This window comes from Momordica charantia, assembly GCF_013281855.1.
Source record: "Momordica charantia cultivar OHB3-1 chromosome 9 unlocalized genomic scaffold, Mcharantia_2.0 BLBB01000009.1, whole genome shotgun sequence".
In the NCBI taxonomy this organism is placed as follows: Eukaryota; Viridiplantae; Streptophyta; class Magnoliopsida; order Cucurbitales; family Cucurbitaceae; genus Momordica; species Momordica charantia.
The window spans coordinates 27,122,805-27,137,954 of record NW_028275167.1 but is presented as its reverse complement, the minus strand read 5'-3'; the positions used below and the strand labels follow the sequence as shown (position 1 = coordinate 27,137,954).

At 31.9% G+C, this 15,150-nt stretch overlaps 2 protein-coding genes across 7 annotated transcripts; one reads left to right on the top strand and one right to left on the bottom strand.

The window, feature by feature from the left end:
* Window positions 1-255: 255 nt before the first annotated feature.
* BUG22 (cilia/flagella-associated protein) lies at window positions 256-3,033 on the bottom strand. Of its 3 annotated transcripts, none has more exons than XM_022283590.2 (6): window positions 2,874-3,033; window positions 2,392-2,473; window positions 2,245-2,276; window positions 1,248-1,492; window positions 713-949; window positions 256-632 (listed from the first exon to the last, which is right to left on the bottom strand). In XM_022283590.2, the coding sequence occupies exons 2-6, from the start codon at window positions 2,442-2,444 to the stop codon at window positions 624-626; spliced, it is 576 nt and encodes a 191-aa protein (XP_022139282.1). In that variant the 5' UTR covers window positions 2,445-2,473; window positions 2,874-3,033; the 3' UTR covers window positions 256-623. The 3 variants fall into 3 exon arrangements, with proteins under 3 accessions (XP_022139282.1, XP_022139283.1, XP_087984490.1); XM_022283591.2 differs by having other exon boundaries at window positions 1,248-1,489; XM_088128364.1 differs by lacking the exon at window positions 2,874-3,033 and having other exon boundaries at window positions 2,392-2,496.
* A 1,522-nt stretch (window positions 3,034-4,555) lies between these two features.
* LOC111010093 (Protein kinase superfamily protein) lies at window positions 4,556-14,081 on the top strand. 4 transcript variants are annotated; one of them, XM_022283402.2, is made up of 9 exons: window positions 4,556-4,778; window positions 4,859-4,966; window positions 10,469-10,812; window positions 11,362-11,483; window positions 11,642-11,837; window positions 12,380-12,497; window positions 12,589-12,636; window positions 13,078-13,178; window positions 13,735-14,081. In XM_022283402.2, the coding sequence occupies exons 1-9, from the start codon at window positions 4,634-4,636 to the stop codon at window positions 13,843-13,845; spliced, it is 1,293 nt and encodes a 430-aa protein (XP_022139094.1). In that variant the 5' UTR covers window positions 4,556-4,633; the 3' UTR covers window positions 13,846-14,081. The 4 variants fall into 4 exon arrangements, with proteins under 4 accessions (XP_022139094.1, XP_087973979.1, XP_022139095.1 ...); XM_088117853.1 differs by lacking the exon at window positions 4,556-4,778 and having other exon boundaries at window positions 4,868-4,966; window positions 10,395-10,812; XM_022283403.2 differs by lacking the exons at window positions 4,556-4,778; window positions 4,859-4,966 and adding an exon at window positions 9,448-9,721 and having other exon boundaries at window positions 10,395-10,812.
* The last annotated feature ends 1,069 nt before the right edge of the window (window positions 14,082-15,150 follow it).

The following is a 15,150-nucleotide window of genomic DNA, read 5'->3' as shown; positions in this document are numbered from 1 at the left end:
CGATTATAGTCGCCTCAAGTAGACAATTCGGTTGGTCGGTTTTTTAGCTTCGACTTCGGTTTTCGGCTTCGGTTACAACCTCAAAAGAACTCAATCCAACTGCTTACACTCTTCATGATTGCATATGCAACAGTATGAAGCCATAAACACCATCCAATAATATGCAATTTGCACAAGTAAATACTCAAAGTGCAATGCATATTACAATAGGAGCTAAGAAGTTATCCATCGAACCGAGTTCTTACTACGAAATCATTCAAACCACCACAAGTCAAGAAAACATGTTAAACGATTCCAAATCATCCAACAGCCATTCAATTCTAGCTAAATCCCATTTCCCAGCCAAAAAAAAAAAAAACAGGAACAAGCTCATGAATACAATTACTAATTATCCCGTTCAAGCTTTCATTACCTTACCAAACAGATTGGGCAATCACATAGTACAATATGTCCACAACTTCAGTCATAAAGGATTTAACATAGAACATAACACTTGAAGAACTTGATGTCATTTCTGCTTCTTGGTTGGAGTGGGGACAGCCTTCTAGTAAAGAGAGTAGTGTTACAACTCTTAGCTCCTCCAGAAGTAACAGCATGTAAGCTTTGCTATGCTAGAAACCTTATCATGCTCTCTGTAAGAAAATTATGTTGAGGGATAGATAAAATATAAATGGAGAAACAAAATGCTGGTTGGCATGTACTAAAACTTCACCTGAGTAGGGAGGTACAACTTAAACTCTGGTGGAAGCTCCTCCTCTGAATACAAGCGGTCCGCAAAATATATCCTCCTCAAGCGGCAGTTTGCATGTACCTGAACTCGCAATGTCTCGACATAGTTCGTACCATATGCCCTCCTGGTAAAGTCAGCCAGATTTAGCTGGATATGGTTCCAACCTTCATCCATCCTTAGCGGCATGGTGCAGATATATGGCTTAACTCTAGTGATAGCCTACATAATAGAAGAGACATATGTCATCGTCATACGTTTTAGTCATAGAATTATCATCACAGTTAGCAACAGCATTGTCTGAGACCGAGGAAAAAGATTCCTACATCCCTCTTAAGCAAAATGTCACCGTATACAGTATCACCCATAAATAGATGCAATAGTAACTAAAGTCCTTCGATGACCGAATAGTTCTTATGTTTAAAGGGAGTAAGTGTTCATGCATGAGTGTGCATTCGTGAGAGAAAGATAGAGTGAAAGAGCTTGAGTAACAGCAGCTAAAAAAGGTAGACTTACACACTTGAAAATTAGAAGCCCGGAAGCGTCTCCTGACATTCTTATCATCCAGAACTTGAATCTCAAAAGTAAAATATTTCTTGAGATTCTTCACGATTATAACCAAGAATGGCAATTTTATACCCAGTGTAGCAGCTGGGTCCGCAGGGCATGTTATGTAGGTAGACTGTATTTTTGATCCAACAATTTCAAGAACATTTGATTGGATGTCTTCATCCTGGGGCCGTTTGATGTGGCCATTAGAAACTGCTAAAAAGGAAAAGTAACAACATTATAAGCACTCTTTTAAACATTGGAGTTTCTCCGGGTCAAGAAACTCAAAGGGTTAAAACTATAAATTCTCACCAAGAACATTGATGCCCTAACTTCATTAGTATATTTTACAGTCCCACAAAATCCAAACAAGACCTACAATGCCCTATAATCCCAGCTAGAACATCAAAGAATTTCTACATCACAAGAATATGAACTGAACAAGATGCCTAAATTTCTAAGTTATGGAATAGAAGTCCTAAATAGACTACCAGTAATATTCTCCATCATCCATTATTTAAAGCATTAGGTCAAAAATCAAAATAGTAACGAACATCCATATACCGTCCTCTCTTTTAGAGATTACAAATACTATACCTTTCTATTTGCAATATGAAATGACAATTAACATTTGAGGGACTCCTGCTATAGCGAACATGGAATAAGAGCTTCTCGTTCATACAAACTATACAATTATAAGTTTCAAAGTTGTCTCTCGTACAAACAATCAACCTCAAAATCAAGTTATACCAATTTCCACATACCGTTCCAAAGTTAACTGCATAATTGAGTACCTCCACCTAAACTAACACAACTAAATTGGGATAGTATAATGAACAACTGAGCTTTCATTGCTGCTTCAAACCATTCAAGAACACCATAACCACGTTATCGAACACCAAACATGCAAAATTTAATGTGAAGCAAATGTAAAACAAAGACATCAGTCAGCAGATGAACAAACTCACCTTCTTTGTCCCATATCTGAAGGGGTTTGCTCCTACAGAAAAAATGGGTACACAAAATAAAACAAATCCTCAGTACCTGGAATTGAAAAAACAACAAATTCGGTAGATTGTATTTGTAAGTACTAGCGTTAAGAAATTTAAACATACCCGAGGCTATATAATATAGAGAGGAATCCGGACTGAAACGTATTTTTGAACATTGTAAGTCAATCAGCTACACTTCTCAAAGCTGCAACGAAATGAGGAACCAACTGAGATAGATAATTTCATCCAATACCTTCTGTTTATAAACACATTTAAACATTAATAAATAAAACAATATTTTGTCCTTTTTCAGAAGAACCCAGAAAACAAACTTCCATTGACATGAATGGGAACTGGAGAAAGAGTATAAAATCCCCAAGGGCGAATGCTGTTGGGATCCAGCGATCAAAAACCACGGAAGGTGAAGAAAGGAAGAGGGAGGGGAAAAATGAAACTGAATTCAATGATCGAAAACCAGCAAAACCCTAGGCGGTACACCGGGAAGAGTTTACTGTATCGATGAAAACATAAACGCCTTAAACGAAGGAAACAACGAACATAACGATCCGTGGATGCATAGAAGATGGAAGAGTAAGATCGCAGACCTGTTTGGTTGTCGGGAAATTCAGTCGCGATGAGAAGAAATCGCCGGAAATGAGACGAAAGACGAACAGAACAGGCTTCTTCTTTTTTCTTTCTATAATTTCCCAGCTGCATTTGGGCGCCCTGTGGACCATAGATTGGGCTCCATTGCGAAAGCCCCAAACTCAATGTCTCGGTTTAGGGAAAATTACTCAAATTTAATCTCTTTCAATTTTTGCCCAAATGTCTTTTTTTTTTCTTTTTAATTAAGAATCGTTTGAAAATAAAGGAAAAAATTAGAATCGGTAGGTAAATTCGGGCAAAAACCTTGGTGCTAAATCCACTCGAATAGGAGTGGCAATCTCGTGCTCATTTAAAAAAACAAAAAAAAATCGGCCACTTTCTTCGTTCATCCATCCACGTGTACCAATGTTCTAAGTTCGCCATGTAGTTTTCACTTTATAGAATAAATTCGTCGCAAAAAATTAGAATCAGTTGGCTTATCTCACATCAAATTTAGTCCAGTACACGGTTAATGTTTATAAACCGTCAATCCAAACATGATTAAGTAGATAATGCACCTATTAAATGGTTTGATCTCTTATTCTCATAATACGAACCTAATTTAGTTAACTGCAGAAGGTGGATTTCACTAACAATAATGATTATGCCCACTGTCAATCAATGTCTTTCCTTAATTGAATCATAAAACAATTTTGGAGGAAGGATAAGACTACTCAATTCTGCTTTGATTACGATAATAATACTTTTTCGAATCGACATGGCCTTTACCACATCAACTTTGAAGGAGTCTGTAACAAATATGCCACATGTTGTATATTCTAATATATTTATTTTTTTGCCACGTGTTCTATATTCTATTTTTAAAAAAAATGTAATTATGCATTGTAACAAAAGTGGATAGAGAACTTTAATATATAATTTATGGCAAATTAATTAATCAATATTGTTTCAAAAAGCTATTATTTACCATGGTTGCGTGATACTTTGTTAGTAAAGGTGGAATGAGTGTTTGGAAATGTTTTCTATTAGAATTATTTTAATTTTAAACACTTTTATTTTTGTTTCACACCTTAAAAAAATACATTTGAAATTCAATAATTTATCACAAACGTAATTTAAGGTGCTTAATTTTGTTTCCCATTTATTTGAAAATTACTTTAGAATAAAATATGTGATTTTATCTAAAAGTATTTTAATTGTTATACCTGTTGATTGATTCTACATATGATATATTAAAATGCACTTTACAAATTATTTCTCACAGATTACTTCAAGTGCTTTTATTTATTTTTTATTTGAAAAAAGGTACTATCAAATATACATTTATATACTTCTCAATTTTCTATTTATATACTTCTCAATTTTCTATGTAGTTTCTCCTATTATACCTTGCCAAAAGTACTACTAAATAGTCAAAGTGAGTACAGCTCAAAAGTAATTGAAATATATATTCAATCATAAGGTTGAGAGTTCGATCCCTCATCCTAAATGTTCCCTAAATGTTGTACTAAAAAAGCACTGCTAAATACAGTAAAAACCTTATATTGCTTTTGAGTCTATTGATGGTTTCTTTATGATAATAAAATAAAATAAAATAAAAACACAAAGACTACTTTACTACCAAATTGCCATTTGCCAGCTGGCACCAAACCAACCCACCAAAAAATGGTCATATATAGAAAAATAGAACTAGCCCTAGAAGTTAACCAACGCCAACTGGCACGCCGGAACTGGAACTCGAGGGGGAAAGAAGAAAGCTATGGACGTCGCCGTGCGGCGGCCGTGGGCGTGCCGCTGCCGCTCGCCGGCCTTCCTTCTTCCCAAGTTCCGCCGCCGAACTTCGCTCCGACCGCCGCAATCCACTCCATTTCCTTATTCTTCTCGCCTTTCCCTTTCTGCTGGTGGTGCGTCAATTTTAAGCTTTTTTTTTTTTCCTAATATTGTGAGTTTTTTGTCTCAATTTTTTTTTTCGTTTTTTTCTTAGCTATTTGTGGGAATAGAATTGGAGCAATTTTATTTGCAATTCCTGAAGCCGAAAGCCACGTGGGCGTGGAGGAAGTGACAGATTGGCCGATGCTGACGCAATTGCCAGGTATCGGCTTTTATCCCTTCACAGCTGGTTCCCATGAAATTTTGTTATTTAATTTCCCTATGTTGATTTCATTAAATTTAATCCTGAATTTATATTTATGAAAATTTAAAATCTTCATATGTTATATTTTTCTTACAAAAATATATAATTGTGGTTTGACAAGACTAGATTAGGGTGAAATAGGGAATAGTCATGGGACAAGGAAGTTTTTTCCATACCCACGATATTTCTCGCGAAAAGATTTTTCCCATTTATTTTTTAACGTTTAAACTTATTTTTCAATTGAATATTTTTTGGGTGGATAGAGAAAGTATACATGTTAGTATGTATATGTGTGTGTATATATAAGTAAGGCAAGGCGGAGAATGAGGACGGAGATAATCCTTGTCCCCATCCTTGTTTAGGCGGGAAAAAAAACTTTCTCCATCATCGTCCCGCTGGGAATATAAATGGGGATTTTTTGCCCCCCATTTGAAAAATGGACATCCCTATGATAGAATTGTAAAATTTTCTATAAATTTTCAATTATGATATTTTGGAGAACAAGCGAATTATATATAAAAGGGACATTTTCTTCATTTAAACCTAATAATTAAACCACCGTGTGAAGATTAAAATTTATATCTTAAAAAAAATGAAACTAATATCTTTATTAATTGAGTCGTGCTGACAGTAATATGATCATATTTTAGAATATTATTAGAGGTTAAATCACAATTTTTGTCTCATACTTTAACTGTTGTTTAAGTTAGTTCATAAACTTTTAAGACTTTCGTTGTTGTATTTTATTTAAATTAAAACTTATCATATATATCAATTATTAGATACTAACAATAAGTTAACAAAGTTATATGTGATATGATAAAAACTTACACGGTGATGGCATGACAAAAATCGTTTTTAAACTTGTAATTAGGTTAAGTTTACGACTAATATTATTTTGTAATGCAATTGATAACGTTTATTAAATGCCAACTAGAATATAGTTCAGCGGGTTAAGACATATATATCCAACCATGAGGTTGATAATTTGAATCTTCATCCACGTGTTGCACTAAAAAAGAAACAACACTCATTAAATTTGGATTTAGTCGAAGTCAGTTACGAATACCTTTTTTTAGTTTAACAATATGTTGGTTGACCATGAGATTAAAAATTTTAATTTTTTAGTTAAAAATATATAATTTAATCAATGAGTTACGTTTAAATTGGCTACAAATAATCTATTAAACTATATATTCTTTTATAACTAATTTATATTGTATAATATAAATATTGATTATAACTTATAAGACATGAACGGTGACAAAACAACTTCTAAAAATAATTTAAAGCTAAAATTACCAGGATTAAATTAATTTAATTCTTATGATTTAAGCTGAATTTTGTTTAAATCTTTATAATTTTAAAAATTTTAGTCGAGTGTAGCTCAATCGATTAAGGCATCTATTTTCGACTAAAAAATCGTAGTCGAACTCACCCTATATATATACTAGAAAAATGTTTTAATTTAATATTTATGATTTAAACTTAGTTTCAATATAATCCCTGCACAAAATCATCCACAGACTATGTCTTTTACTCACTAGAAAATTCACACGAAATATTCCACAGACTATGTCTTTTACTCACTAGAAAATTCACACAAAATTTTATATTTCTTTCTCCATCTTCAGTTATAAATATAATCAATTAGCATGATCAACATTAACTCTAAATAAGAAGTGTATGGGTAGTAATAGATATAGTTTTCAATGTTTAACCCAAATCATAATTACTAAGGGTATGTTTAATAACTATTTTTTGTTTTTTGTTTTTAAAAAACAAAAAACTTTGGTAACCATTTTTAGTTTTTAGTTTTTAAAAAGTTAGAAAATTGAAAATATATATTAGAGAGAGAAAATTTTATATAGAGTAGAGATGACAATGGTGTGGGTGCGAGTGAAGATGCTCTCCCCCATTCTCGGGCTCGTGAAAATTTTTAGTCTCTGTCTCCACTTCGTTCTTGGGTCCGAGAGATGTTCTCGAGAAAAATTATTAGTTTTTTAATTGTTTTTAATTATTTTTAGAATTTAAGTATAAAAAAGTGTAATAAATATATATTAATTATTAAAAAAATGGAATCGGGGACAGGGGTGGGACGTGCATTTTCTATTTTTGAGACCCGACCCTGCGGAAATTTTTGTCTTCCCTAGAGACATGAAAATAGAGATGTAAATAAACTTTTGGAAGATAAATTTTAGAGAGATAAATAAAAATATTTAGAAAAAAGTGAAAGAAAAGTTAAAAGACAAAAAGAGAAATTTTTATGGAGAAAAAAATAAAGTCGAGAGAAAAAGACATGTTAAAGAAAAAAAATAAATTATAAAGAAAGAGAAAAATATAATGGAAACAAATTTAGAGATATAAACCAAATTCAAAATATAATTTTTATAGAAAATAAATAAATCAAAGTTACATTGAACGAGAAAATAAAATATAGTTTTTAGAGGAAAAATAGATTACGAAGAGAAAGAAAATTTATAAAGTACGAAATTTTAGAGGAAAAAAAGTTATGAAAAATAGTATTTGTAGAGAGAGAAATGAAACTGGTTAGGGATAAATTTAGAAATAAAAAATTTAAGAGTGAAAAATAAATTTTTTAGAAATAAATATGAAAAAGAAAAAAAATTGAGTATTAGAAAAAAAAATGAGATTTTGAAAAACAACCACCGGTTTTTGAAAACTAACTTTTTTTTTTTTTGAAATTTACCTACAATTTCAAAATGATTTTTGAAAAATAAAAAACCGAAGATTGAATTGATTATCAAACAACCTTGTTTTTTAAAAACTAAAAATCAAAAACCAAAAATAAAATGATTATCAAACGAGCCTTAAATTAAAACGTTTAAAATCATACATATTTAATCACTAAATTATTAACTTTAAAAAATCTACATTCTGTTATTATTATTTTCAACATTCTGTTATTGAACTAAAAAATTATAAATTATAAAAATTAAATTAAAATTTGATAACTACTGGAATTTAATTGAAACTATACTTAACCCTTATGGAAAAATTTCATAATTTAAGAAAATATAATTTAAATTTTAATCACACACGTGGTTCCTATTTTGATATATTTTTTTATGAACGTTGTTGACCCTTTTTTTTTATATATAACTGACTTTGTTTCTTTTTATTTCTCAAGGACCGTGATTTTTTTTATTTTTTTTTCTCTGAAACGACGTGATTTTTAATTATTAATGACTAATACGACTGTCGACTAAAAATAAAGTAGCACGGGGCCACATGCAGTGTAATTGTGTAACACCCCCCAATTAAAATTTCCTCCTGGGCTGGGCCGACGTGTCGTCATATGATTACAAATCGTTTCGGTGACAGCTCAGCTACTCAGACTGTACTTATCAGTTATGAGAGTTATCAAAAACTATTCGCCCTTACAAACAAAAAAAAAAGAAAAAAAAGGAAAATCAACAAATTATTATTCGTCTCTGACTTTACTCACGCATCCGTATTCGTAAGATTTCGCGATCCCGAAATCCAACGGCCCAAATTCCTCCTTTAACTCCGAATTATTAGTATACAAACTTATCTTCTGGATATTTCTTAATATCGTCATAAATTTCCTTTAAGTTTTGATTCATCATTAATTTATTATTTTATTGCGACAATGTAATAAATTTAATATATATTTTTAAATATGGTGGACATTTTCATTTTTCTTAAAAGTATAATAGAAATGTGATTTGATATAAAAAAATTTTAAATTTTGATTTTTCATAATATGTTTATATTACATATGAGTTGTGTGCACTGTACCGTTATGAAATTTTATGATACATTTGAACAAATATGCTACTTTGTATAATTTATGGCATATTTACAAATAATATTAAATTAATGCTACAAATTTAATTTATGTATTAGAAAATCAATGATAATTACTCAAAACATAATCAACAATTAGTATAGCTGAATGATAATTAATATCAATTCGGTCATTGAGGTTGAGGTGTTAGGTTTAAGCTTCATATAATTTTAAAAAAGTAATAAAATAAAGAAACACAAATATTACACACAAAAAATTATTACAACCACAGATATTTCTCTCTCCGACTCCAATAACAAATATCGTTAAGTTAACTAGAGCTGGTTTACCATGTTGTAGTTAGAACACACCCGCAACTTATACCTTTTTAACGTTGGACAACTTCTAGCACTTTGCACAATTCATTACTGTACTCGACTAACTTCCATTCCAATATATACTAAAGTGAGCATAATTCAGCGATAATTGGTATATATTTTCAAATTAAGAGATAATAAGTTCGATTTCAGTCCTAATATATTAAATTAAAAAAAAAACTTAAATTACAATATTTGGCCAGAACACGACATTTTTTGAGAAGGAGGAGGAGAAAAAAATGACGGGCTGGTATTTTAGCCTTTCAGAGACCAATAGATTTAACCGCACGGCGTGGAACCGTTTTTTTATATAAACGAAATCAAATTCTGCGGCAACTCTATTTCCTCTCTGTTTGAACTTGACAAGAGAAAGAAATTCTCATCTTCCTCGCGACGACGTGCTAGTTTGCCGCCTCGCACCATAGAACGAGCTTACACTGCGGGTGGTGCCGTTGCTCTGAAGAATCAGAACCTTGGAATTTTCACCGACCCAAGATTCGCTGTTATTACCTACTGGGTTGGACGCCCTGTTCCGATTCTGTATCCGTTCATTTCTCTCAAAAGGTTCCGTTTCAACCGACGATGTTTTTTTTCTAATGTTTGCCTTGATCGTTTTTGTTGCAATGGTGCCAATTTAATAGGAAGAGATTCGTTTTGTTTGTTTGGATTTTGGTTTTTATGGGCTACTACGATTGCATGGAAGGCTTGGTAATTTTCGAATTTCATGCTCTTTTCTTATCGAGTTTTGGAGATCTGAAATCGAAGCCACGATCGTGTTGCTTGCCAGCTCATTTTTTTCAAATAAAATTTCCCGTTTCGTTTGATTGGTGAGTCTGGTATACGTGTATGAGATAATACGGTTCTGGAGGGAATCCATATGTTTCACTTTTTTTATTTTCTCGGACGAATCGGCGGATGGGATGAATTAAGTTCTTTTCATTTACTGGTCGCTTTAATGGAAAAAGTCGGATTTTAGAACGACAATATTCTTTTACGACGATCTTTTTGTTTCTTGTATCATAAAGATTTTTTGTGACGTGGGTTTCTTCTATGCGTGTAAATCGAAGAGGATTCTTTATATTTTGATGTTGTTTTCTTCTATGTGCTGGTACAACAGTTTTTATTTTTATTGTGTTTTTTTGTTTGAATTTCTTCCTGCACGTCAGTCGGGGATGTGTTGAATAGAATGGTTCTTTAAGGTTATTGATTATCATCTATTGGTTTTTAAAATTTTCAGATCGGATAATTTCACCTGAAGAAGTTTGTTGTGATAGTGATTTTCTTTAGAAATTGGTTTAACTATGGTCACAGAGGAGAATGCTTCAAACAAGAAAGAAGATCGTCTACCCAGAGAAGCAAGGGAGATTTTGCAGGCATTGGCCACCAAATGGGGAGATGAAATTAATCCAGGTGCATTGCAAATGATCCCTTTGAAGGGAGCCATGACCAATGAGGTCTTCCAAATTAAGTGGCCGACTAAGACGGAGGACGTCTCTAGAAAGGTTCTCGTTAGGATTTATGGTGAAGGTGTGGATGTGTTCTTTAACCGAGAAGATGAGATAAAGACGTTTGAATTTATGTCAAAGCACGGGCAGGGACCTCGTCTTCTAGGGCGATTTTCAAGTGGTCGAATTGAAGAGTTCATCCATGCAAGGGTATATTGGTTTTATTTTCTTTGTAATGATGCCCTCACTTTGATTTTAATTTTCATCATAGTAACAATCAGATTGAGAAATTGATAATCTATTTTGTGATACGATAAATTTGTGAGAAGATGACCTCAACTTTTTTTTGTTTGTAATGGAGATCAGATTTTGTTCATCAAAATTTCTGCCTGGATTAATGTGGGATGGCCTGCACCACAAGGCTAACATATAATATATCCATGTTTCTAACTCCTCTGTACAACGTGGCTTGTTTTATCTCTATTTATTCTTTTTTTCCTGGCACCTTTCTGTTACTTCCAACTTATTATTGCATATATTTTTTAGGAACTGTTTCATAATGTCATGTTAGCTACTGAAACAGCCTTGGAATTCTTATTAGACATTGGAGAGGCAGCAGGTCCCCCCCACACATACACACAATTTTAGTAGCATTTTTTTGTGTTTTGCATAGTTTAAATCAGGAAAATTGAATCTAATAAGAATAGTGGTTTTTCTTCTTATAGTAACTCTTTTGTCTTGTTGATATGTAACTTTCAGACATTATCAGCAGTGGATCTGCGTGATTCAGAAATATCTTCTCTCATAGCAATTAAAACGAAGGAGTTCCATGATCTTGATATTCCAGGTCCGAAGAGCGTGTGCTTGTGGAATAGATTGCGGTATGGCACTTTAGTCCACTTGTTTGATCTAGCTTTCCTTTCAACTTCTCCAGATATAATGATCTGCACTCGCATTGACCTTGTTTTGGCATATATATTAATTATCTTTCTCACTTGTTATAGTTCTTATGGTCCTTATATAATTTTTTTTCTTCCAGAAATTGGCTAACTGCTGCCAAAAGATTTTCTCCACCGGAAGAAGCCAAAGCCTTTCGCTTGGATTCTATCAAAGAAGAGATTTCTCTATTGGAAAATAACCTCTTGGTGGACCATCAAAGTATAGGTTTTTGCCACAACGATCTTCAGTACGGGAACATAATGCTGGACGAGAAGACTAGATCAATAACTATAATCGTAATCTTCTCTTTCTGCTGGCTTAGAATTTATTTTTCTTAGAATAGTGGAAATTCACATCTATGTTATTTTATACAAATCATTTTACTGTTTGATGAACTGCATTGTATAAAAATAGAATAAACATTGCATATAATCATCTATCTATTGAAAAATTCATCAATGGGAAAATGGTATCTAAGTGTTGCAAAATATATATATATAAAGAATAATTCTTGATACCTTGCCTCTTTTCTTGAGTTATTTGAGGTGCCCAACCTCACTTTGTCTGTTTGCGATAACACTGTCACGAGCAGGCACATTTGTGTAGATGAATATTTATCCAAGATTGGTACTTTCTTAAAAGTAAATTGGTCATGAGGACATGAACATGTTTTCCTGAACGCTAATTTAGGTTCATTTTCTGAATTCTCTTTTAACTGGAACCTATCTACAAGTTGGCCAGTTACGCTAGGATGGAATACCTAATGTTTTTTCTATTTTGGAATTTAAATTTGTGTCATGTTACTCATTATTGATTTTCATAACCCTCTCTTTCACAGGATTATGAATATGCAAGTTATAATCCCATTGCCTTTGACATTGCAAATCACTTCTGTGAAATGACTGCCGATTATCATACAGATACTCCACATGTTTTGGACTACACTAAATATCCCGGTGTGTTACATATTTTATGCAGTCTTTCAGTATTCTTTTATGCACTTTTGTCTGATTGAAGGACAATATTTACTTTTTTTCCCGGTGACAGGTTTGGAAGAGCGTAAAAGATTTGTGCAAATATACATGAGTGCTTCAGGTGATACTCTAAATATTTACTAGAAAATGAATCATGACTTGATTGGCAAGGGACAAAATAAACAGCAGTCATGTCCAGTACTTGGATGTTGAAATACAATATAATGCTCGCTTTGAGAAGCTTTGATTTTCTGTTCAAGTTCAAGTAATTATCAGTTTTGGCTGTTATTAGCTCTCGGATGCTCCGAAGTAACTATTTATTTTTGGCACTTCCTAAATTTTCTCCTGCCCCTGTTGCTCACTACCATTCATTCTCTCAAATTTCTGGGAGCATTCAAATTTATATTGCCTGCTATCTAAGCAGTGCAAAATTTTCAGTGATGTAAATTGATTTTTTTAAAGATCAAAGATGCATTTTTATGGGATTACATTGTTTTGAGAATTTAAAAACTTGAGCAACTTTTTGATTCGGTTGGGACCTCAAATTATGTTACACGTACAGGTCATCGACCCAGTGATGCCGAGGTGAAGCAATTAATCCAAGATGTTGAGAAGTATACACTTGCTAGTCATCTTGTTTGGGGCCTCTGGGGAATAATATCGGTAATTCGCTCTTCCGACATTGAATCTGTGCAGTTATTATTATGGTAGTCATCTTATTGTCTGTGCTAAATAAATCATTGTGTATATGTAACATTTATGTTTCTATTTCGATTAACATGCCATTTTGGTCTACGTTGGAGCTTATTCTATTTTAGTCACTCAACTTTCACTAAATCTTAAAAATAGTCCCAACCCCATAGTTTGAAGTTAATTTTCATTTGATTTAGCAAAAGGATAAATAATAATCTCCTTTCAGTAAATAGGACAATGTGAATATGCTTTACAAGCTTTCAAATAGATGGGACTATCTCTAAGATTTATTGTATGTTCAATAACTAAATTTCGACATTTAAAAGTATATAGCCTATGAGGATATGTCTCGAAATACTGGGATCGAAACGATATTTTTCTCGGCATATTAGGATGCATAAACTCCTCATAATGGGGTATAATTCATGTTTTATGCTCTGAATTGCGATATTTCTATGATGATTGAACCAAATACTAGACTTCCCAAATGACAACCTTATCATCAGTCTATTCATTTCATTTTCAGGAGCATGTGAATGAGATCGATTTCGATTACATCGAGTATGCGAGACAGAGGTTCGAACAATACTGGTCAAGGAAACATGATCTCTTGGGTTCGGTTGCCGAGAGTAAATAGTATGTGTGTGTTTACTTGGTGATTTTGAAGGTTTTCAGTGCTAAGGTGTCGTGATTCATTTATTGACTTGTGTGCCTTTGTAAAAAAACTGCTGTATTTGACCTCCCATGTTGAAGGGTTGGTCCATGACTGTAATGTAGAAGCTAATGAGTGAAGAAATTTGTTTCTGAAACCCAAAAACTGAAACGAGATGATGTAATAAATACAACAATAATAACAATCTGATATGTTTTTAATGTTCTGTTTTTATTATTATTATTTTTTTTTTGCATGTGATTTTTTGTTGTATACAAATTTTGCATTACATGAATGTTTATTTTCCTCTCTAGAAAAATATATTTTTAGTTCCATGTAATTTGGGAAGTGATTTATTCTATTCTTATATTATTCAATGGTTTAGGTCTCGTTTGATATTTTACTTTTAAAAAATTAAGCTTGTAATAACTAACTTGAATCTAGCTCAATTAATTTAGGTACTTATCGTAGTAAAAAAGATTATAATACTACTTCTGTGTGATGGTTATTAGACGGAATTTTAAATTTTATTTAACTTGTTTTTTTGTTTTCTACTTTTTAAACAATAAACTTGATTATGAACGATATTTATTGTTTTCTTTTTTTGAGACTCTTTTAGAAATTCTTGAGTGATGAAATCACACTAAACAGGGGAAATTTAATATGCATTTTAAAAGATCACAAAATTCAATTTTTTTTAAATATAGTATAAATTTGATTTTTTTCCCTACTTTTTTTTTTATTTTAGGTTATATTTGATTTTGATATTGATTTGAATTATGCTACCTTTGTAAAATTTGAAACTTTGTATTGCCTTTAAAAATACATCTTTATTTTATGTTATTCATATAGTTGCCTTTTTTTAATTAGCTTTTTCACAAATCTTGGTTATGGTTGAAAGAAAAGGAGATGATACAATGTGTCATTTCAAATATAAAAATTTAAGATGTTAAGTAGTTGTTTTTTTTTTCTTTTTTTACATTTATATCTCCAAATATTTTATAATCAGATGATCTGTTTGGTAATATTTTCGTTCTTTCATTTTTTGACAAACATGTATGTTTTGCAACTCATCCTTTTTCTCGTTTCTAAATCTAAAAAACGTTTAAAAAAATCGACTAAATTTTAAAAACTACAAAAAGTAGTTTTGTTCCTTTCACGTTCGTTTCTTTTTATCTCCATGATTAGACTGAGTTAGATTAAATATAAAAAACGTGTCTTGTTGTTAAGAATAAATGTTTTGGTGTAAACTAAAAACTAAAAAACAACAAAAATATAAAATAATTATCA